Raw genomic sequence first — 23,391 nt, 5'->3', positions numbered from 1 at the left:
AACTTCAAGAAAAACAACTGGGCATCACATTGTAATTGCAAGCATCTATTTGTCCATTGTAAGTGCAAATAAGCATATAATAGTATATACATATAGGCAGTAATTAAGATCAATCATTTTTGTATCATTCACCATTGATTTGGGGCAATAACATCAGGTTATTTATTGTTAACCACTATGGATCTGTTGTCAGAGTAAGAAAATTGAGTGTTAAGATTTAAAATGTGTGGATTGTATTTATATACTAAGGTTGATAGGACACCAGAGCAATAAACAAACAAGAAGAAAATGGAAATGGAAAACTACCTTATTCTTTCACAGACTACTGCTCGATATTATCTGGAGGTGTTTACTTCAGCTACTAGTGACTGTCTGTGATAGTTCACCTGGAAAAATTACTGCTTGAAATTAGACTCTATATACAACAAATACTAGCATTACGTGCTATCTCATCCAAAAATTTGTTTGGAGTGAGTGTGTCATGTACTCCAGTTTTTTTTTCTTCAAAGTTATTTTCGAAGTCATAAGTCAGTCTAGAGACAACTCTGTTTTCCCCTAGGAAGGATTTCAATCACATCAGTTCAAGGTATAGTTCCACAGGTCCTCAGGAGAGCCATCCAAATGATTAAATTTAAGTGCCTTGGATCTGTAGATAAGTTATAAAGGCAAACTAAATTTCTGTTCGTCTTAAGGACTCCTGAGAAATATCATTAGGTTAGCTGCCACCATAGATACACTGCATAAATCTTCTAGCTAACTTCTAATATCACTACATTCCTTAGTCATTTCTCTATGATCAGAGAAACCCATTAATCCTCTCCCTCAAGTGACGTTCTGAGCAGATATGATGGTACTCCATTATATTTAAACTGAGTGACAAGGTGTTCCACACGAGAACACCTAAACAAATGTTTAAATGGTCATTCTACTCTGAGTCTCCTAGTAATATATAAGAAATCACAAACATATTTATGAGATGGTTTGTAATTGTTCTTGTTATTTCAGTCCTGTTACCTTTGTTTTATTGAAGACATGTTTTATTAAAGTACATTAAGTTTGAATTTGTCTCAGAGAAAATAATTTGAATTTTCTCACCCTTGTGGCTGTAAATCACCCAGCAGAGCAAGCCTTTCTTAGCACCGTGCTGCCTTTAAATAATTTCAAAATGATACTACAGAAAGAAAGGGCTTTATAGTGATGCTCTCTAAGATTGGAAGTAAAAGGTTAAGTATAGCCATCTGTTAGCAATAAGTCCCCACTGTGCCTGACCATTACAGTACTTTTATTTTAAATTAGATTTTAAAACTTAGAAGTAAATTAATGGAAATATGTCTTGTATTTGATTCTTCTCTACAAACCCCACCCCCTGAACTCTATATATTTCAAATAAATTGATACTTTGACTGTAAATGATTTATTTGAAACATGTTTTCTCTTCCTTGTCTCCCTCGTCTATTGATAATGGTTCGTGTGAATTCTTGGATCAACAGCAGACGCAGTTCTGCCATAAGAAAGCAGGTAAGGAATTTACTTAAAATGACAATAAAATAATTCTATAGTTGTCAGCTGTTGCTGTCAGTAGTTTCTGGACTGATTTCTTTTGCAGCAATATTTTATGGGAGGCTTTAAAAGGAGCAGAGAGTCCAGATCATGGAAAGTAATTGTTAATTAGTAAATCTCCTTTGCCTTGGTCAGAACCCACATGGAATATTCTGTCTGGTTCTGGACACTGCATCTCTGAAAGAATAATGACTTATAGCAATTTGACTAAGTTCAGCAGAGCACAACCAAGATAGTGAATGAAGGATCTAGAAACTAAACCCAGAGTAGTTAAAGGACAAGGATCTTATAAGAAGGACAATTAAGGTGAAATATGAAAGTCTTTACATTACTCATTTATTTAAAGCATTTATACCTTGCAGCTCAGTCAAAACTACTCAGTGCAGTTTGCAGATCAATAATCCCTTCTCTAATTATAAAAAAAAGCTGCTACATAGAAGGTAAAAGGGGCATTTGTCTCCTCTTTTGATACTGCCTAAGGACATTTGTGGGGATGAGGCATAACCTGATACTAGATTCCTGAGAAATCAACTAATGCTTATTCTATGTTGGAATTTATCTCACGAATTATTAGCAACAATATTGAAACCTATTTTGAGATCAGGTTTCATCAGGATCACCGATATCACTTGTCGGAGAATAGCTCAGAATCTGTGTTTTATACCATTTTTCCTACCTCCTGTTCTCTAAGCTTAATTGGTGACCAGACATTTATGGATGAAGTTCAGTTACCTTTTGGATGACCAGGGAGCAATTTAGAGTGAATTGCCGGTTTGAAGTAATAAATCAGACATGTCAAACACAAGGCCCGGGGGCCGGATCCGGCCCGCGAAGTGGTTTCATGTGGCCCGCGAAGCCATCCTGGAAACAGTGAGGGAACGGCCCCCACTGCATTGGCCCTGGTGCAGAGACCCTCCTTCTGCCAGAGACCCTCAGATCTGTCCCACTCCTGCCCAGGCCCTCATAGGCACCCTTGATGCAAACGATGTAGAGCTGGCCACGCCCACCCAGTAGGCCATATGCACTCTAGCCACACCCACCAAGTAGGCCACGGCCACCCTGGCCATACCCACCCGGCCCCTTGAGGGCAACCGCAATGATGATGCGGCCCTCAATGAAATTGAGTTTGACACCCCTGTAATATATCAACTGAATTGTAGTATGTGAAAAGGACTGTACTGTGTTCAGTTGTTGCTGTGCATATAACATTGAATCATAGAGGACGTGGAGGGAGGTGAATACTCAGGCAAACGAAAGGCCCTTGCAAATTATCTGTTGATTTGTTTTGAGGCTGGAATTTGCTGAACTTCATTTGAGGCCATCATTTATCTATAGTGCTATAGTTGATTTTTTTAAAAAAATTTGCATCAGACAAAAAGACCAGGTTTCTCTATCTGTGAATGGACCCATACACATTGTTCTCTTATCTCTTCTGCTTGGAATTTTTGAACTTGAAGCTGTTGCCCTCTAATGGCTGGAACTTACTCAAGCAGTTTGTTCTCTTCCACTTCGGTTCACTTTTATAACTCTTTAACTATTCCATTTCACTGTAATTGTGTATTTCAGCACTACTGTCAGCACCTCTTGCATTATTTTCTGGTTTGTTATGTAGGTGTGTGCGTGTGCGTGTGTGTGTGTGTGTGTGTGTGTGTGTGTTTGTAGGGGGGAGGGAGATGTGCTGTGCCCGTAAGAGAAATTCTAGTGTCTTTTTGACCCTATCCACAAGGACTTACAGCATGCTAATTTTTAACATAATGTTAGAAAAGCTACTAGGCTGTAAAAATTGCATTCAGAAGGGCTAGTTTACAATGGTTATTAGCACAAAATATCCCTTATTTGCAGGGTTAAAGGAAGCTATTCTGGTTCTTTGTCCCTGTGTGTACATATACAGCGGTTTGTTCATTGATGGTCACAACAGAAGTGTTATGTGTACATGCACACAAACCACAAACCACTAAGGACAATATTCAAAGCAGCAATACTGATCCTTCCAGAGGAGGAACAGCTTTAATGCTGCATGCTGTCATACTTTGTAAAAGACCTCTCGGCATGCTTTATAGAGCACTAGAAGCTATAACATATGTTCACAGTAAGGTGAAAAATTGAGGTTTCTTTTTTTTTCCCCTCTTCCAGAACAGCTTTGATTTGAGGCTTCAATTGTAGTTTGTTGTGTTTTAATTATTAACTTACTGTAAAGTGTGTGTGTGTGTGTGTCTGTGTCTGTGTGTCTGTGTACATGTACATATACATACATATGTGTACACATGTGTGTGTGTGTGTAATTTTTTTGGCTTGCTAACAAAGAATAAAGGGAGACAGATATAGATAGTGTACACTATCTATATCTGTCTCCCTTTATTCTTTGTTAGCAAGCCAAAAAATTTACACAAATATGAGCTGCCACTGCTGTGGCTACTGCCTGTAGATGGCCTTGGGCTAGGCTGAAACAGGAAATAAGATTTGTCCCGTGTTTGGGGCCTAAGCAAGTGCATATGTTATTAGTAATGTTACTGTGAAAGAAATGCCTCTTTGTCACTTAATGACATATAAGAAGCTCCTTCCAGTTGTAACGTTTCATCAGGCATTACCCACACATTGCTGTATACTTGGTCCAATCAGAGTGGGAAGTATGCATTTATCTACATAATAATTTTTTCCAGAAATTTCTATTTTTCTATTCCCAAGTCAGTTCTGTAATATAAGCAATGATAAGTAACTATTTGATTTTTTTTTACTAATGACAATACTGGTAATTTTAAAATAGCAAAATATCTCTCAGTTTGTGAAAAGCATTAGGAGCTCTTTTCCAAAATGGGGATTCTATTATCTCCAGCAGACTAAAGCAGACTAAAAAATGGAAAAAGAAGCAGCCATTGAGACATATCTTTCCTGGATTGATGACATCAGATCTGTAAGACAAAAGGTGTAATGATACATGGAAAGATCTTGAGAGAGTGGGCAAAGAGATACTATTAAAGGAACTGACTATACAGGTAGTCCTCAACTTACCACAGTTTGTGTGGTGACTGTTCAAAGTTACAACAACATTGAAAAAAGTGACTTATGACCGTTTTTCACTGTTACGACCTTTCCAAAATTCTCATGATCATATGATCAAAATTCAGGTGCTTGGCAACTGATTCATATTTATAACGGCTGCTGTGTCCCAAGATCATGTGATCGCCTTTTGCAACCTTCTGCCAAGCAAAGTCAATGGAGAAATCAGATTCAGTTAACAACCAGGTTACTATAGTGATTCACTTAATAACTGAGGCAAAAAAGGTTGTAAAAGCGCACTTAACATGTGTCTCACTTAAAAATACAAATTTTGGGCTCAATTGGGGTCATAAGAGAGTTGTATTGGGAGTTTCCCGATACTCCCGTGTCACACCTTTGCTCCGCGAGCTGCATTGGTTGCCAGTTGTCTTCCGGGTGAGGTTCAAGGTGTTGGTAATGACCTACAAAGCCCTTCATGGCATGGGTCCAGAATACCTTGGGGAGCACCTGCAGCCGGCGTCAACTTCCCTCCGCCCAGTACGCTCCCACAGAGAGGGCCTCCTCAGGGTGCCGCCGGTCAAAGAATGCCGACTGGTGGCCCCCAGGGGGAGAGCGTTCTCTGTGGGTGCACCGGATTTATGGAACCATCTTCCGGTTGAGCTCCGGATGGCGCCCGATCTCCGCTCCTTCCGGCGCGACCTTAAAACCCATCTCTTTAAACAAGCGGGCCTGGCCTGATGGGACGGGGTGGGATTTTTATTAATAACTTCAATTTTAAATTTGTATTATTTATGGGCATTGTTTAATCATGTTTTAATAATTTTAATTTTAATTTTTGTATCTAACTTTTATGTATTGCCCTGTTCACCGCCCTGAGTCTCTTGAGAGAAGGGCGGTATATAAATTAAATTAATAAAAAAAATAATAAAAATAAATAAATAAACCAAGGGCTACCTGTATATTGAAATAGAAACAAAATGTATTTAAATATTCTGAAGGCTATCACAACATTTCTTAATGTTGTGTTAATTTCTTAATGTTAAGGGAAAAAATCTTAAAATTCTGCCTTAATTTCATTCAGTAGTATATTGCAGGGTTTTTTCTATAAACACATTTTTCTTTTGGGTGTTAATAGGGTCATTATGCATCATTAACCATATATAAATACTGTATCTATTCCAAGCTTCCCAGTGTGTATATTTATTTAATAATCTCTTTTGCACGATGCTCACTGTATAGCAATCTTACATTTGGAAATAGATGTCCCTTGATAGACTATTTCAAAGTATATGAAGTTCAGAAATTTATATATTTCCTCTCCCTCTCCCCCCCTCCCTTCCTTTCTGACAAGCTGTTGTTTTCATCACATTTTGTCTATGTTGTCATTCAGGATTCCAGCCACGCAATTCCTTTGGTGGTAGAGAGCTGTATTCGTTTCATTAGCAGACATGGTAAGTGTGAAAAGAAAAAAAAAATCCCAAGATTTTACTTTATTGTTGAGGATGTCTAAAGTGACAGTTTCAAGGTATTTGAAAACAAATGTCTGAAAGAGGGACAGTGTGCAGTGTTATCACTTTTTTATTCATAACTTCCTCTGTTAAGTTTTAGGATTTTTTTGACCTAACATCTCTGCCAAATGCAGCTCAAAAAGGCAGTTTGCAGTGGTTATGCCTGGGCTTTTCCCTTCTTTAGCCTTTATTGGCCAATAAAAATATTCCTATTTAGATGGGCATTTGACTGTTGAGCTAATTATCAGCTGATGGTTATTCTTGGCATATATATATATATATATATATATATATATATATATATATATATATATATATATATATATATATATGCATTTTTCTGCTATGTAGCATATTAATCAGTGTTTTTATGATTTTGCTAGCCACCTACAGTGGAAAAACATGGTAAAAATCAAACAATAAACAAAGATACATGCTTTGTTACGTTATGTTTGCCAACATAATTCAGTTTTGCATCAAAGTTCTTATATCAAATGTAATTTGTAATAATCAAGAAGTAATGTTACTGTGAAAGAAATGCCTCTTTGTCACTTAATGACATATAAGAAGCTTCTTCCAGTTGTAACGTTTCATCAGGCATTACCCACACATTGCTGTATTCTTGCTCCAATCAGAGTGGGAAATATGCATTTATCTACATAATAAAGGACTGTTTGTTTAAATCTGTAGGCTGTGACAAGTTAAATGATGCATGGAACAAACACTAATTCACAGGAAATAAGGTATCCTTTCACATAATTGAAAAACAGTGGAGGAAAAGAGAAATATAATAAATTCATAGATAATCCAATGTTAAAATAAATGGCCTCCGATCAAAGCTGTACGTTTTATATAGAGATTTTTTACCTAATTTCCTTCTGGCCAATGCAAGCATGCCATTATATCCATAGAAGATGTTTTGCTCTTGGATAATAAATAACAGATTTTCTCTGAAGTCATTTGAAGTAACAGTTTAAAAATAATTAATTGATTGTGGTACAACTTCCATTACGAAAAACCCTTTATGGGAGACTTGGATTTTTCTGTGTCCAGAGTATTCATATTATAAATAGAAACTCTCTATTTCATATCAAAGGATTCTTTCATTTAAAAAACAACAAAGATCATGTATAATATAAACCAAATAATATCCCATGTATCTCATTCTCTAGAAACTGGATTGCATATATACAGGCTGCTGCTTTAAAGAAGATTTGACTGATTTACTTTCAAATGTTTTCTGATTACTCTAGCTTGAAAGCCTCCACCAGGGATTGAGTACTAAATTCAAGCAATTTTGTAATTAGTGTAATAATTTAATCATTCTGTGCGCTACAAATTGGATCAATATCCCATATACAACTGAACACCAACATTTAACCTGTTTTCTGTTCAAATATTATTTATTTTAAAACTCACCTTATAATAATTAGATATCTGACAGGATTCAACTGATAGGAAAAAAATAAAAGTCAAGCAAGAAAAACAACTGTGATAAAAAGCCATAGAGGCTAGACTGTCACAGAAACCACGAACCTTAGATGAATAGCACCCTAACCATAACAAAATAAACATTGGTACAAGCTTGGCCTTCACATAGAGAGATCATCACAATCAGAGAACCAAATTATGTATCTTGTGTCTATGTATAATGTGCAAATCCTCATAATTAGTTACAAATAACAATGTCTGACAGATCTAAAAACTGAGGCACGTGTGCTGAGAGACATGTTGAGGACCCAAATATATGCAGTACAATGCAGTAAGACATGTACGGATCTGTACATTGGGGGAACAAAACAACCATTTTACAAACGCATGGCACAACATAGGAGAACAAACTCATCAGGACAGGATTTAGCAGTCCATCTGCATTTGAAACACAAAGGTCACTCTTTTGAGGACAGCAAAGTCCACATTCTGGACAGAGAGGAGTGCTGGTTTGAAAGAGGGAACAGCTGTCTCTCAACAGAGGGGGACGGATATGATCCCACCTACCTCCTGTATACAACACAGTCCTTTCAGCAGTTCCAAGAAGGTTCCACATCCATTTGCACTCTTCAGGTGACCCTGAGGACCCAGATAAACCTCCAAGTCACCTCAGCAACTCTCAGAAAGAATGCTAATGACTAGATGACTGCAAGGAATTTAAATCTTTCCATCCTCCACCATTCAGTTAGAACTGAAGAAGTTTCTTGGATGAGAAGCGAAACATCTTCAAGGAAAATCAAAGTGCAATTGCCTTTGAAAAAGCACCTTTGGGACAACCATGACCTGGATGACGGAGAACCTCCGTAGAAGTTGAGGACTCACACTGTATGAAACGGGCATAGGAATCATGAGATCCTAAGAATGTTTTTGGACTGTATTTATTACTCACTATGGCTTAGTTGATGTAAAAAAATTTCAATTGTTTCAAGTTTGGAAGTGATTGAAAAATTCAGTATATATATTGTGTGTGTGTTGACAAATACAAATATACATATATATACTTATGTGTAGCATTTCTGTACAATATACATGTAACAATTCTCTCAATCTTTTCTGGAAGACATTTTGTTTCAATGTATTTAAGGTACAAAATCATTGAATGCTGTAATTGGACCCTAGAAAGTTCTATAATAATGCCACAATTTTGACTTCAAGTGACTGTATCTTAGGTTCCTTTATCAAAAAAAGGTGGAAGGATATCATTTGTGTAGTTCCTTCAGTTTTCATGTATGCTTCCTATTTTCTTCCCAGGACTTCAGCATGAAGGAATATTCAGGGTGTCTGGATCTCAGGTTGAAGTGAATGATATAAAAAATGCATTTGAGAGAGGTAAGAGTAATTATGTTTGCCTCTGCATTTGCTTTGTGCTTCAGGATTTAAGGCATGCTAAGACTGAAGTTGCAAAAGAGGACAAGATCTTCTTTTCCATGGTTCTCATGCTGCTGTAATGAGTATATATTTCACATCCTTACCCCACCTCCATCTCCCAGTGCTCAGTAATCTTTGGTATCTAAATCCCTTAGGTTTCTGTTTCTTGTCACATCGCTATATAAACATTTCAGACTGAAGGTGTGTGGAATTTCTAAAAGGCCTTATAAATTATTTTAAATTCCTTTAAGTTGTGACATTTTCATAAGTAAATGGGATAGTGACAGCAGGAAGTTCATGGGAGGACAGTTCAATGGAAGTGATTGAAGGGAGAACTCTTCAAATCTGGCATAGGTTTCCTCACATATTTTGTCCTGCAAAACTCTCACAGAAAATTCTCATATTTCATCCTACAATGAAAAGAATATCCTTCCGTTCCATGGTTGCACCTTTCTTTAAACACAAGTAGTTTCAGGAGGGGAGAAGAATAAATGAACCGGTTTGAAAAATTGGTTTAGGATTTTGAATATGCTGGACTTTGGAGCTCTATTTGTATTGATGTTGTGATTATATATATATATATATATATATATATATATATATATATATATATATATATATACACACATACATATATATATATATATATATATATATATATATATATATATATATATATATATATATTGCTTACCTTATTTTGTTTTTAATCATTTGTATGCTGCCTGTTTTATAAATTGGGTAACATCACTGAAATTAATTGAATTTGAGATTTTTCTTAATAAATATGGTTGTGGAAAGATGGAACATTTTTGTCTGTGAGAAAGTAAACGTATGCAAATTATAAATACTGCATTTTACAGAACAAGGGACCTTGGTACCTTATACCTCTCAACATCCTCAGTTAGCATAGCCAAGGATAAGGACTGCTGAGAACTAGTGTTCACCAAAAGCTGAAAGTCTACAGGTGCCATATGAAAAGTTTCTAAGAGACACATCAAATTGTTCTAGCATTATTATGTAAATATTATATTTAACTAAAAAGAAGGTAAATAGTTTACCTATAGAACGGAAGACCCTTCTTATATTTACTGACAATACAGTCATGGGAGCAATTCTTCTTCTGTCTGATCTTTCAGTGAAGGCTTGCTCTAAATTCCAGATCCAGATCTTTGATGTCAGTACAGTACAAAACACTAAATTACATCCATTTCTCATGGTCTTTTCAAAGCACATGCAGTACTAAAACAATGCTTGTTATTAACGTTTGTTGTTCTATCAAAAGGCTCTTGATGAGAATTATTTTGATATCAGCTGAGTTGCAATGGTTTCAGTTACATGGAAAAAAAATATAACTAACAGTTTACCCAATAATCAAAATTAATTATTTCCAACTTAATAGGAATACTTTCTTTCTTTAGCTCTTATGAAAGCAATAGATGGATTCCTGTAGGCTGGAGAACTATGTGCTCCTGCTTTTTAGGCATGGCTGATTATTAACATTGTTTATGTGAGATTTTTGCAATCATTCTGAAACCAGAACATTGCAAAGTAGAACTTTCACATGTTCCATTTTAAACTCTTTGCCTTTGCATTAGATTACAGTGTTTATCCCCTTAGTCAGAGTACAGATTGCCTGTGTTGTAGGCCTATAACATCTACTGGCTAGAACTATGTTGCTATGAATAGAATAATAATTAGAGTAGACTAGGGTAGAGTAAAGTAAAGTAGAGTGCAATAGAATAGAATAGAATAGAATAGAATAGAATAGAATAGAATAGAATAGAATAGAATAGAATAGAATAGAATAGCTTTATTTGACCAAGTGCGATTGGACACACAACACTTTTTTCTACAGTGCAGAAGCTCTCAGTGTATATGCAAAGCTACAGGGTATCATAACAATAATACCAATAAGAAGGGGTAGTAGAGAAAATGAAAAAGATAATAATAGTACTACAGTAGTGTTAGCCTTATGCTGAATGTCACTTTTAAGAATGGGAGTTAAATTTTTTACTGGATTTATTTTGGGGGGGGGGGTTGGAGGTTTTTTGTTTTTATTTTCAAAACAAAATCTTACTTGACTTTCCTTCCATATTTTGCAGTTTGTTCTTTTTAAATATGCAAATATCCTATTTACTCTGTTGCTATTGTCTTTGTTTTGTGGTAACCAGGAGAGGATCCACTGGCTGGAGACCAAAATGACCATGATATGGATTCAATTGCGGGTGTCCTAAAGCTCTATTTTCGTGGGCTAGAACATCCCCTCTTCCCCAAGGAAATCTTTCATGACCTGATTGCCTGTGTCAGTAAGTAGCACAAAAATGCACAAGCCAGTTAGGACTTAATGCTATCTTTTAGAAACCTTACCACTGGCTTCTCAGAACATTCCTTAATCCTGACAGTATCTCACAGGAGACTAGAGATCTGAAACATGTCAGTTTGCTTCTGAGATAGTAAATATACAAAATCAGAATAAAAGATTATTATTTGCCTCTCACTGGGTCATAAATTAGTTCAACAATATGTATTTATCTTAATATTCATCTGAATCCAACCACATATTTCTGTTAATCTGTGCCTTTCCTTTTGATTAACTGATTAAAAAGGTGATTCTGTGTGCTTCCCCAGTAGACGGTAATGTGATAATTATAGCTTGTAAGCCTAATGCGGACAGAATAGGATTAACAATATAGATTTTAAGACATAAAGATCTGTTTCCTTCTTTTTAAACAAAGGGGTTTTTTTTAAAAAAAAATTGAAACATTTCTCTATTTCGGGGTTTGATCCAGTCTTTCTTGACTTCCCCATCCCACCATATTATTAGTTTATTCTTCCCAATGCCATTTCATTTGATTATACTAAAGAAAAGTGATGACTAGGTAAATTAGTAAACTAAAAATAATCCAATACAGAATATTTTTACTTTAAAGGGAGCACTTTAGGCAATTGTTTTGTCCTTTTTTATCTTTATCATTTGAAGGCAATATAGGATCAATATGACTTCATCATTTAGTTAATTATTAATTTGAGAGACAGAAAGACAGGCAACAGTTGTCTGTTGGTGGGCATCTTCCTTAAAGATAAATAGACATTCCTCACAGTATTTTTCTGCAGCATGTAGGAAACAAATTAAGCTAGTAATTTACACCTTATCGTTTCAAGGGTATTAATATTTTCCCTGGGACTGATAGGTTTATAGTAAACCTCTTGGTGCTGACTCACTTCTATAGCAAACAGTGAATTCATTGTCAAAGCATAAGAAGGACCATGCTGGAAAAAGCCTTTGAAGTGAGATATAGGAGAGCTCCTCTTAAAAAGATCTGCAGTTTCATTTTCACAAGAAATGAGTCTACTCAGTAGACTTTTCATCTGTTAGATGAAAAGAGCAGCTTGTTGCCAAATAATTCTAAACTTCTAGAGCCAAGGCTTTGTGCTGCCCACTTTTTTCCCATTATATTGCTGTAGACATGGCTCTTTGTCTCATCATTCAGGAATGCTAATCTGCCTGTGGAATATTAAGCTAAAGATTTCTTTTGAAACACCCACCTTAAGAAACTAAGTGTAATAGACTATCTGATGTAATTGCTACAATGGATAGTATTCAGTACTTCCACACTTGACAAGCTTCAGATTTTCAAGTCGTGTTCTGTTAAACCAGAATATAATTAAACATTACATGCATCCACACAAGCATGAATCATTGTAAAACTATAATTCTCAGTAGTTCCATTCTGAAATTTGGAGAGAAAAATGTCCAACTACCAAAAGCAAAATTCTGAGGTTGCTCTCTCCCGCTACCCCTTGCATACCAGAATGCTTACTACTATGTCAGCCTGCCTTTTTAAAAAATAAAACCACCATACAGTGATCAGTAAAGAGTGTGTCCTACAGGAATGGGGCGGTATACAAATCCAATAAAATAAATAAATAAATAAATAAATAAATAATACATAAAAGCAGAAGCATAAAACAAATATGTGATTTGTCTCACATGGGATTAATATTAAGGCATTACATTTTTAATTATAATTCTAATGAAGTTATGGATTTGGATATTTTGCCATATCCATATTCATCTATATAGATCACGGGCCGGCAACCCGTGGCTCTGGAGCCACATGCGGCTCTTTCAGCCTCCTGCGGCTCCCAGTTTGAAGAGAGAGATGGAGAGAGGCACTTGTGCTTCCCTTCTCCCCCCCGTGTGTGTGTGTGTGTGTGTGTGTGTGTGTGTGTGTGTGTGTGTAACTCATGCTGTTCTCCAAGAAACTGACAAGCTTATTGGGCAGAGCTCCTGCCTTTGCTGCGTCTCCACAGGAAGCAGCAAAAAGCAGGGCAGGAGAGGCAGCCCAATAAGAATGTGTGTCAGCTTGTCCAAGAACAGCGTGAAGCCAGCTTGCCAGGTGAGCAGAAGATCGGAGGGAGGGTAGGAGGGAGAGAGAGAGAGAGAGAGAGAGAGAGAGAGAGAGAGAGAGAGAGAGAGAGAGAACTCATGCACAGCAGCCTCTATTTCTTTTTAATTAAATTCTTCAATCAAGGTCCCCCCCCCCTTGCGTGTGTACGTGCATTTTGAAGCTCCCAGTGTTTTTTTTCCTTTGGGAAACAGGTCCAAGTGGCTCTTTGAGTGTTTAAGGTTGCCAACCTCTGGTATAGATGAAGGTGATTTATTAAGAATATCCTCTTGATTTTACAAAAAACTTGGAGAGTAATTGGGAATTCTTTAAGAATTTACTGCTATATTGATTTTTATTCAATTCTTAAAAAATACAAGTGAACCATAGAAAAATGCCCTTTAATGTTCAAATATTTTGCTATAGTTAAGTAAAGGTAAAGGTTCCCTCGCACGTGCGTGCTAGTCGTTTCCAACTCTAGGGGCCGGTGCTCATCTCCGTTTCAAAGCCGAAGAGCCAGCGCTTGTCCGAGGACGTCTCTGTGGTCATGTGGCCGGCATGACTAGATGCCAAAGGCACATGGAACGCTGTTACCTTCCCACCATAGTGGTCCCTATTTTTCTACTTGCATTTTTACGGGCTTTCGAACTGCTAGGTTGGCAGAAGCTGGGACGAGTAACAGGCGCTCACTTTTACGCGGCACTCGGGATTCGACCTGCCAAACTGCCAACCTTCTGATTGACAAGCTCAGCGTCCTAACCCACTGAGCGACCGTGTCCCTTGCCAACTAATAAGAAATATTTCATTAATTTCTTGTGTTGCTTTATTTTGTATATCCTAAGAAACAATATTTACAAGATCATGAAAGCCATACTAATATTAATTACTAAAGGCTAATGTGCAATTATTTCAGATTCTCAAAACTTTCTGTCAAAATGGACACTGTTCCAAAGATGTTAATATCTACCAATTTAATTATAGTCCTTTAAACTCAGTGTAGAAACAGGAGTTCAAAGTTATAAATGCTAGTACTACTTTTATTATAAGATTACTGTAGCAGAATCTTGCAAGTCTGAAAGTGCCTCTCCTCTTCTTGCCTCTATTTTCAAGAGAACTATAATCACTCACTGTTTACTGGCTTCCTTTAGTGAACAAATACAGTATTTTTTAAAAAATCCTTTTCTGACCAACATGCACACTTAACATCCAGATGTGTGCCCCTGACAACAGCATGTGCCAGGAGACTAATGCTGAGGTAGATTTCATGAGAACTTTACCTGAACAAAATGGCAACAACTAGTGTTCTTGGTAGCATCTCTCTCTCTTTCTATCGTGTTTGCTTAGCAACCATTTTGTTTCTGATTTAGTGAATGAACTATGGTCACTGAATAAGGAGAGGGTGTGGGGAGGGTTGAGTCTGAGACACTTCTTCAAATTACATTTGTATTTTCGACTCAGATTTCTCTTCTGTCTGTTTTCTGGGTTGCAGCTCTTCCTGTTCCTCAAGATCATTCTCTTATATCATTACAGTACCTTAAAGAGGGCCCAGAAAATTTTTAAGAGAGCCAGTTTGGGTGTGAAATTGAAGAGAGTTCTCTGGTTTTAAATTATGTAGCATTCCATACTTTAAGCAATTTTAACGTTGTAGATGGTAAGGATTTAAAAGTGAATGCATTGCCTCATTAATAGCAAATTGGGACTGGTGATCCATTTTTATCTCTATCTTCCCTGTCTTCCTGTTCTGGCTGAGATATTTCCATAGAAAGCAGTAGACTGTAACCCCTAATCAGCTTCTCCCCCCAAAAAACTGCTTCTACAGCATATATGGAGCCCCCAAAACATTTTTGGAAGTAAAAGTTATGCTTGAGATGACCACATGAGGCATTGTAGCTTGTTCTCTAAAATTAATAATAAACAAATTTAAAAATAAACATTCTGCATGGGTGTGAAGCCTGATGGAGGAGGGCAAGTGCCCATAAGGGAAGGAGTGAAGGAGGGGTTACATATTGATATCACTCAACCATATTCTGCATTTTATATTTATTTTTCTATTTAAAAAAATACTTATAGACTACCACTAAGCGTAAGAGCAGAAGCAAGGAACTCTCCAAAATAAATAAAAGACACTGCAAAGTTAAACAGTAAGAAAATAATGGGCTGAGTGGAACAAAAATATCTCCACTCCCCAAATACCATCAGAAATCATATAATGCATTGGGCAATCCAATAAAAATTTAAGAAAAGCCACCAAAAACAAACAGTTCTTTGATGTTTTTCAAAAAGCCTATGTCAGATATTCCTGGCAATGCATTCTTGAGATGTAGGAGCCATTGCAGAAGTTCTTTGCTTCTACCTACAATTCTAATTTCTTTGAGCAAGCAGACATGTAACAGGAATTTTCAGTTGATCTCCTTAAAGTACAGGCAGGTTGATAAGGAGGCATGGATTACATCATATAACTTGGTTCCAAATATTAGTTTTAAAATTTAAACCAGCACATTAAAATGGGCTTGGTGCAGTTAGCATTGTGTACATCCCGATTCAACTTCAACAATATCTTTGGGACAACCACGTTCTACTCTGCACCAGTTAAACTTGTTGAATTCCTTTTAAAGTCAGGATTTGGAGCCAGGCAAGGGAGTTTGTTCAACACCTGATGGACAAAGTCGCTCGGATTTGTTGGCCCCCATTCATAGAGATAGTCTGTGTGAGATGCCCAGAGAGAGGTCTTGCCCTATTATCTGGGAACAGTTTGATCCGGTTGACCCTGATGAAGTGTACAGGGCTGTTAATGCTGTCAGTGCCACCACCTGTCACTTAGATCCTTATCCCTCCTGGATGGAGAAAACCTTCAGAATAATGAGTAGCGGGTGGGTCCAAATAGTGATTAATACATCTCTAGAGAAAGGGACAGTTCCGGATGGTTTTAAGCAAGCCCTAGTTCACCCCCTCCTTTTAAAACTGTGACTGGATCCCACCTGCCTGGACAATTTTCATCCAGTTTCCAATCTCCCATTCTTAGGGAAGGTTGTGGAAAAGGCCTGGCAGCTGCAAAGGATCCTGGATGAAACAAATTATATGGACCCCTTTCAATCAGGATTCAGGCCTGGTTATGGGATGGAAATGGCATTGGTCGCGCTTGTCAGTGATCTCTGGTGACAGTGAGATGGGGGTAGTGCAACCATCCTCACTCTCCTTGACTTCTCGGCGGCTTCAATACCATCGGCCATGTTATCATTTTGGACTGGCTATAGGGGCTGGGGCTAGATGGCATAGTTCTGTGTTGGTTCATCTTCTTTCTCTTTGGCCAGTCTCAACTGATATTGCTAAGGAGAGGTCCATACTTATTATTTATTTATTATTTATTTATTATTTAAACTTGTATACTGCCCTATTCCCGTAGGACTCAGGGCGGTTTACAGGGAAAAATTAAAAATACATACATACAAAGTTAAAATCGATTAAAACTAAAATTAAATTAAGTCCCTGAATTTAAACTAAAACCCCATTAATAAATAATTAAAACCCCTCAATCTAGGCCAGACAGCTCAAAAAGCCGAGTTTTCAAATCCCTGCGAAATGAGCGAAGGTCGGGGGCAGTCCTAAGCTCCGTGGGAAGATGGTTCCAAAGGGCCGGCACGCCCACAGAGAACCTTCCCCTGGGGATAACCCGCCGGCATTCCTTGACCGGCGGTACCCTAAGAAGGCCCTCCCTGTGGGAGCGCACGGGACAATGGGAAGTTGTGCACCAGTTGCGGCCTTTCCTGGACTAGGATTCCCTGCACTCAGTCGTTCAGTCCCTAATCTTCTCACGGCTGGACTATTGTAATGTGCTCTACATGGGGCTCCCTTGAAGAGCATTCGGAAGCTACAGCTGGTGCAGAGTGCAGCAGCACAGGTAGTTATGCCCCCCCAAATGCCCCCTGTAACACCACTGCTCTGTGAGCTGCATTGGTTACCAGTCTGCTTCCAGGTGCACCTTTAAAGCCCTTCCTGGCATGGGTTCAGGTTACTTGAGGAACCCTCTCACCCACTGAAATTGGCCCATACCACTCGTGCCAGCAAAGGAGGCATGCTGCAGGTCCCATCAGCCCGATTATTCCTGCTGGTGGGGTCCAGGAGGAGGGACTTTTCTGCTGTTGTTCCTGTCCTCTGGAACATCTTGTCCCCCCCATGTGATGTTGGAAGGAAGGAAGGAATTCCAGAAAGCAATATAAAAGGAAGGATTAGCTGTCTAATTCCCTTCCTTAAGTAAGAAAGTATCTTTGAAACAATTACCCAGTGGCATACAGGTATAAAAAGAATGGATAGAAAGGAGAATATAGAACCAAATATAGCAGTAAATGATCAAAGAGAGATAGAAACGAAATGGTTAACACCATTTGGGTATTGCTTAGACCAGCTGGAGATTTACAAGCAAAGAATAGACCTGGATTGTAAGACCAAGAAATTGGAAATGATTAGAATTAAGATTAGTGTAACAAATTTGGGAAATGCAGTAAAGTCATGCTATTGTATAGGACCAAATTCTAGGATAGGTACCAGGTAAGAGGAAGTTAGAGTATACGAAATAGAAAATGCATAATAAATAAGAGCACACTAATGATCAGCTAAGAAACAACATTCATTTTTGTAAAGCATCTTGATGATAACCAACATTTTTATTGAGAGCTAGTTTGTGTCCTGCCTGGTTTTATAAGTTTGTGAGAGTCTCTTTTTTGACCTTCATAATCACATTGCTGAGATGCAGATAGATAGATAGATAGATAGATAGATAGATAGATAGATAGATAGATAGATAGATAGATAGATAGATAGATAACCCACCAACCTGTATACATACACACTTCTGCTATGCTGTGAATTCCCAATGTCTCTGCATGTGATAAAATAAGATTTACACACATTCAAACATAAAAATATTTAAAAACCAGATTATTCTTATATCTGTGAAAATGTCAACCAGAACTTAGAGTAGTAAGTTAAAGTGTGACCACATTATGCAGTTTTATCCTATCATGTCTATGAAGCTGTTCTCTTTTTCTTTAGCAATGGACAACCTGCAAGAGAGAGCTCTACACATCCGAAAAGTCCTGCTGACTTTGCCAAAACCCACATTGATTGTAATGAGATACCTCTTCGCATTCCTCAGCCAGTAAGTGTTCGAGTAATTGAATACTGTAGCTATTACATTGGTATTCTGGAGGGAAATATTAGAATCTTAAAGTTGAAGGACACTTTGGGGACTGTCTAATCTCACAACTACCTCTTGCATGAAGTTTATAGCTAAAGCATCTCCATCAGAAAGTTGTTTCAGCTAAAATTCTTTCTATCAGAACTTAATGCATTGCATTAAAATTTTCTTTTATAAGGCTGCAAGATAATCTGAAAAGTTAACTGTCATAAATATGGTCCCTTAGAATTGTTTTGTTGAATTTCAAACATTCCCATTTAATTGGCCTCAGGAACCGAACTATATGAATATGAGAAATGCAATATATAAGAAAGTGTAATGCCCATTTCACTGTTATGGTATTTGATGATGATGATGATGATGATGATGATGATGATGATGATGATGATGATGATGATGTTGAAGAAGAAGGAGAAGTAGTAGTAGTAGTTGGAAGGGATCTTGGAGGTCTTCTAGTCCAACCCCCTTTAAATCATTCTCAGAAATTTCAACAGAATTTTGTGTCCTGCTTAAATTACAAAAGTATATTTTCTCATGTTGCAGCAAGTATTTTCCTTCTAGTACTAGTAACAGGAGAAAAGAATGTTGCAGACAGTACAAATGCACCCATGTTTGACTTTTTAATTCCTGAGATTTCACTAGCCAGATGCATGTGATTTCAATTCTGCTTTTACAGCTAACAGACTTATTTTAAGAGAAAAGGGCAGACTGACATTCTGATGTATGTATCCATTAACCAGTTTTCTGTCAGATATATAGGGAATGTACGTTTCTGCTGTTGGTAGGCAGTATTTTGTCTTTGGAATATTGTATGCTTGGTTTCATGTGTCTCACCTACACAGAGATACTTCTGTGCATTTATGCAATCTTTTTAAGAGTATATAAGTGAGACATAATATTGGAATTTGTGCTTAAAATATCATGAGCACCTTCCTCAGTCTTCCATAGATATTAAATGATTTCAATAAAAGCTTTCATAAAGGGTATTTCTGTACTCTTTCTCCAAAAATAGGCTATTCAAATACTGTCATTGTCTTTGCTATCATTTGTGCTCTGCTACAAATTTTGGGGGTGTTGATGTTGACAATACATGTTATGACATGGTTTAGAAGCATGTAATGCTTCTAAAATGACAGAGGGGAGAACATCCAAAAAGATTTCTTTAATAAAGCTATTTATACATTTTTAGGCTATCATTGGTGAATTTATATATTTCTAGACAGCTAATGCTAGATGTTTTTACTGGAGTAATTTGTGTAAGTAAATAAATCGATGCCTAGATAGAAGGCAGCATCTAACCGATCTGGATTAATTTTGAAGAAACAAACAAATAGGATTCCTTGAATGGCAGACCATTAGGAAATACAAGATTAGAAAGTGCCAAATATCTTCAAAATAGGCAGAGACAAACTATTTCTTTATTGTTGCCAAGAAACAAAATGAATATATTTATAAAATCATCAGGAGGTGATCTCAACTCAAAGGATGTTTCATCTTTAAGCAAATAAATACCCTAAGCAATCTGCTGAGAAAGATATTTTCTTAAACACAGACAGGTGGCTGCTGGTATATAATCCAGGGGTACAGCAAAGGGATTTCTCTTTTAGTTCTATCCCCTAATGTTTATATTGTTTATTAAATCCACGAGATTAAAAAATAGAGCTTTCAATGCTGCACTAAAAATCTATATCTTTCTAAGTTTATCAGAAGATAGAACTGTGGGGGACCCTACAGTTGTTGGGATAGTATATTCCCTAGGGCCTGGGTCACCATGAAAAAGACCTGAGTCCGAGTCCATCCCCTCAATTTCAGAAGGCAGAGTCATTTTGTTCTTCAAAAACCACTGTGTCATTCTGCCTTTAAAATATTCTGCAAATATTCTAATTAAAGGACATGGAGTGAATGTTATAGTTTGAATGTCATAAAATGTTAAATATGCATGAGAGAAGCTGAAGGACAAGTGCTAGATACTGAATTTTGTTGGCTAGCCAAGTTTATTTTATTTTTATGGACAAATAAATAGTAATGTACTGGATTTATGGCATGCTTCCTCTGCAAGTTTTGTAGGGAGAGTTACAGTTAAAAGTTATTCAAGTAAAATACTTTTTTACACAGAACAATTTTTTCTCAGCTAAGTCCTGATTTCAGGTGGTCAAACCCAGTTCTTATTGAAAGGTTATGAAATGCTTTCAAGTGAGACTCAAAGATTGCTGCCTAAGTGTAAGAGTGCATCTCCCTTTGTTTTTTTGGAGTTTGAAACATCAGCAACTGAACTGTGTCCTGGGCAGTTGAAAGCACTATTTTATAAATGACGGTAGTGGAATATGGAGAATGTAGGGGTGAGCTTTCCCAATCTTTAAAGCAAAGTTGTTCTTCTGAGCCTTTTTGTTTATCTTCAGGAATGTTCAGTGTGTCACACCAATGTTTCAAATGCCTGTGATTGACATTCCGTGTTGAACATTGGCATGAAGCTTTTAGTGTTCTCTTTGAAAAAGAAATATATTTTGGCTGTGAAGAATGGATGCAAATAGGGGGGGGGAATCAAAGGGGTGTGTTAGAATCTTTACAGTGTTGTGCTGTGAACCATGCAGCATCATATTCAATCACACTTTCATCTGCCTCTTGGCTGTTTATGAGGTGTGGTTGATGCAGCTGTTCTCTAGGCAGGGTGCATGGAACAAATGCCAAAAAAATGCTGGCAAAAATGCGCAGTCTGCACTAAAAGGAAACTAGATGATGAGTCTTCCATTCCTCATTACATACAGCCGCACACATATACTTTTAACAAATGTTCTCTGTGTTACCGGTAATTGAACATAAAGTGAAAATTGTTCCTCCTGTTAAATAAAGAAATCCATGTGCTATCCAGTAGAAAAAACGTTCTGAATGTCTTCTGCTAGAGAAACATCATCCATGCAAAGAAAATTAAACTTCTTGTAAGGTATCAAATGCAGAAAAGCTCCGTCTTATCTGCTGTACGTAGTCGATTTTAAGCATAACTTTAGTTAAGTAGTCTCAAGACATTCTTGCTACTTTAGATCGGATTTCCATTTTAGAAAGTTACTCTACTTCTGGGAGTTTGGGATAATGTTCCCTATTGCCACTCTTCTCTCTCTTTTTTCCTACAGTTTATCTCAGTTCAGTGAAGAGAACATGATGGACCCCTATAATTTAGCCATCTGCTTTGGACCCACACTGATGTCAGTGCCTGAAGGCCATGATCAGGTCTCCTGCCAAGCTCATGTTAATGAGCTCATCAAAACTATAATCATACAACATGAGAATGTCTTCCCAGGACCAAGAGAGCTGGAGGGACCTGTATACACCAGGGGTGGAAGCACTGAGGATTACTGGTACGGTAGGATGTAAATGGAGAGAAGTGAAGGGAGCAGTATGCTACTTCAGTGCTGGTTCCAGGATTTATCCTCTTTTTGTTATCTGTATTTGTGTAAAGACAAAATGGCTGGAGCTGAGAGACTTAAATGCAACCAGGTTTCCCACACTTAAAATATAGACCTCTTGTAGTGGCAGAAGGTATCTGGCATGATTACACATTATTATTATATTATAGAAAAGTAATCCAGTAAGTCTTGTTCATGGAACTGTCTAATGATATTATGGTAATCGCCATAGCCAGATTGTGGAAATATTGTACCGGCACACTGCCTGGATCCATCATTGACATCCATCACTTTTCTCAGCGTGTCTCAAGCAGCTTTCCTTCAGAGGCAAAGTTGATAGCAAGTGAGCCAAGAAAGCTCAGAATGGTTTAATTTCAGAGTAGCATTAACAAGGGAGAAAGCCTTCTTTTCTCTCTAATACCACACACAAGAGGCCTGTTTGTGCCTTCATTCTGAAGCCAACATTTGCAAACAATTCAGCAGGAATAACCTTTTTCATCAGGGTTGGTGATGCCGAGGGGGATACAAGAAGTTAGAAACAGGAAGGGATTTGTTTGCTCCATTCATTGAAAGAAAGACTGTTAAAATGATCCCCCCCAACTGATTTAGTTGCACCTTTGGGCAATCAATTAGGTTGGTTTCACTTTTCTTTTTCTGAAGTGCCATCCCAATCAGCCAAAAATTTTATTTTCACATTTTCTCCATCAAGCTGAAGCCACTCTATTAGCTGCCAGTCTTAATTTTCTTTATATTGCCTTTCCCTTTCTTTAAAGATTAATGTTCCTAAGTTGATTATAAAATGGTCACAGAGCTATAAAAATGAGCTTCTGGTAATGTCTTTATTTGGAACCTGTAGGGACAACATGCATCCTCAGCAGGGGAACAAGGCCTGGAAAATGGGTTTCTACTGCTTCAGCTGTTCAAGTTTTAACAAAGCTTCTAAATTATGATAAACTAAAAGAAACAGAAGTACCTACTGTGAAAAATTGGCTTGAAATTTTCCTTTGGGTAAATAGTTTATCTATAACTATGGACAGTTGAAGACACTTCTCATTGCATTGGAATAGAATTAAATCTTCCAAAGAGGTTTTCCAAGACATTCTAAATGTTGTGTAAATACATTTGCTTAGTTGTAATGTTGTTTCTGGCTTGACATTTACCTGTATATACTATTTTAAGAAAATAAAATACAATTTTGAAAAAAAAATATTGGAGGCCAATATAAAATGTTTAATATTTTTGTGTGTTTTTTGCAAACTGAGTCTCTCTAATTGGTAGTTTCAAAAGCAATTTAATTTCCATTATTCTCCATCGTTTATGTTCTGCTTAATTTACATTTGTAAGATCTTGGATGTAATATGTTTGCTCCCCATAAAAAAGAGGTAACAGTTATCCAAAATAAGTAACAGCTCAGAATTGGATGAATCACATTGAGAGATCTTTCAAAACCTTCCCTGAATAACTCTTTTTCAACAGTAGAT

At 37.2% G+C, this 23,391-nt stretch overlaps 1 protein-coding gene across 2 annotated transcripts in view; it reads left to right on the top strand.

The window, feature by feature from the left end:
- The window catches only part of SRGAP2 (SLIT-ROBO Rho GTPase activating protein 2), a 230,891-nt gene that overhangs the window by 190,243 nt on the left and 17,257 nt on the right, over positions 1-23,391 (top strand). For both annotated transcript variants that reach the window (XM_083357482.1, XM_083357481.1), the window contains exons 13-18: positions 1,491-1,518; positions 5,948-6,008; positions 8,808-8,885; positions 11,099-11,233; positions 18,365-18,470; positions 21,638-21,862. In XM_083357482.1, the coding sequence (XP_083213608.1) occupies positions 1,491-1,518; positions 5,948-6,008; positions 8,808-8,885; positions 11,099-11,233; positions 18,365-18,470; positions 21,638-21,862 (633 nt within the window). The remainder of the gene's footprint in view (positions 1-1,490; positions 1,519-5,947; positions 6,009-8,807; positions 8,886-11,098; positions 11,234-18,364; positions 18,471-21,637; positions 21,863-23,391) is intronic.

This window comes from Vipera ursinii (genome assembly GCF_947247035.1).
Source record: "Vipera ursinii genome assembly, chromosome: 3".
Lineage (NCBI taxonomy): Eukaryota > Metazoa > Chordata > Lepidosauria > Squamata > Viperidae > Vipera > Vipera ursinii.
Note: the sequence above shows the minus strand (reverse complement) of the source record. Positions and strands in the feature narration are given on the sequence as shown.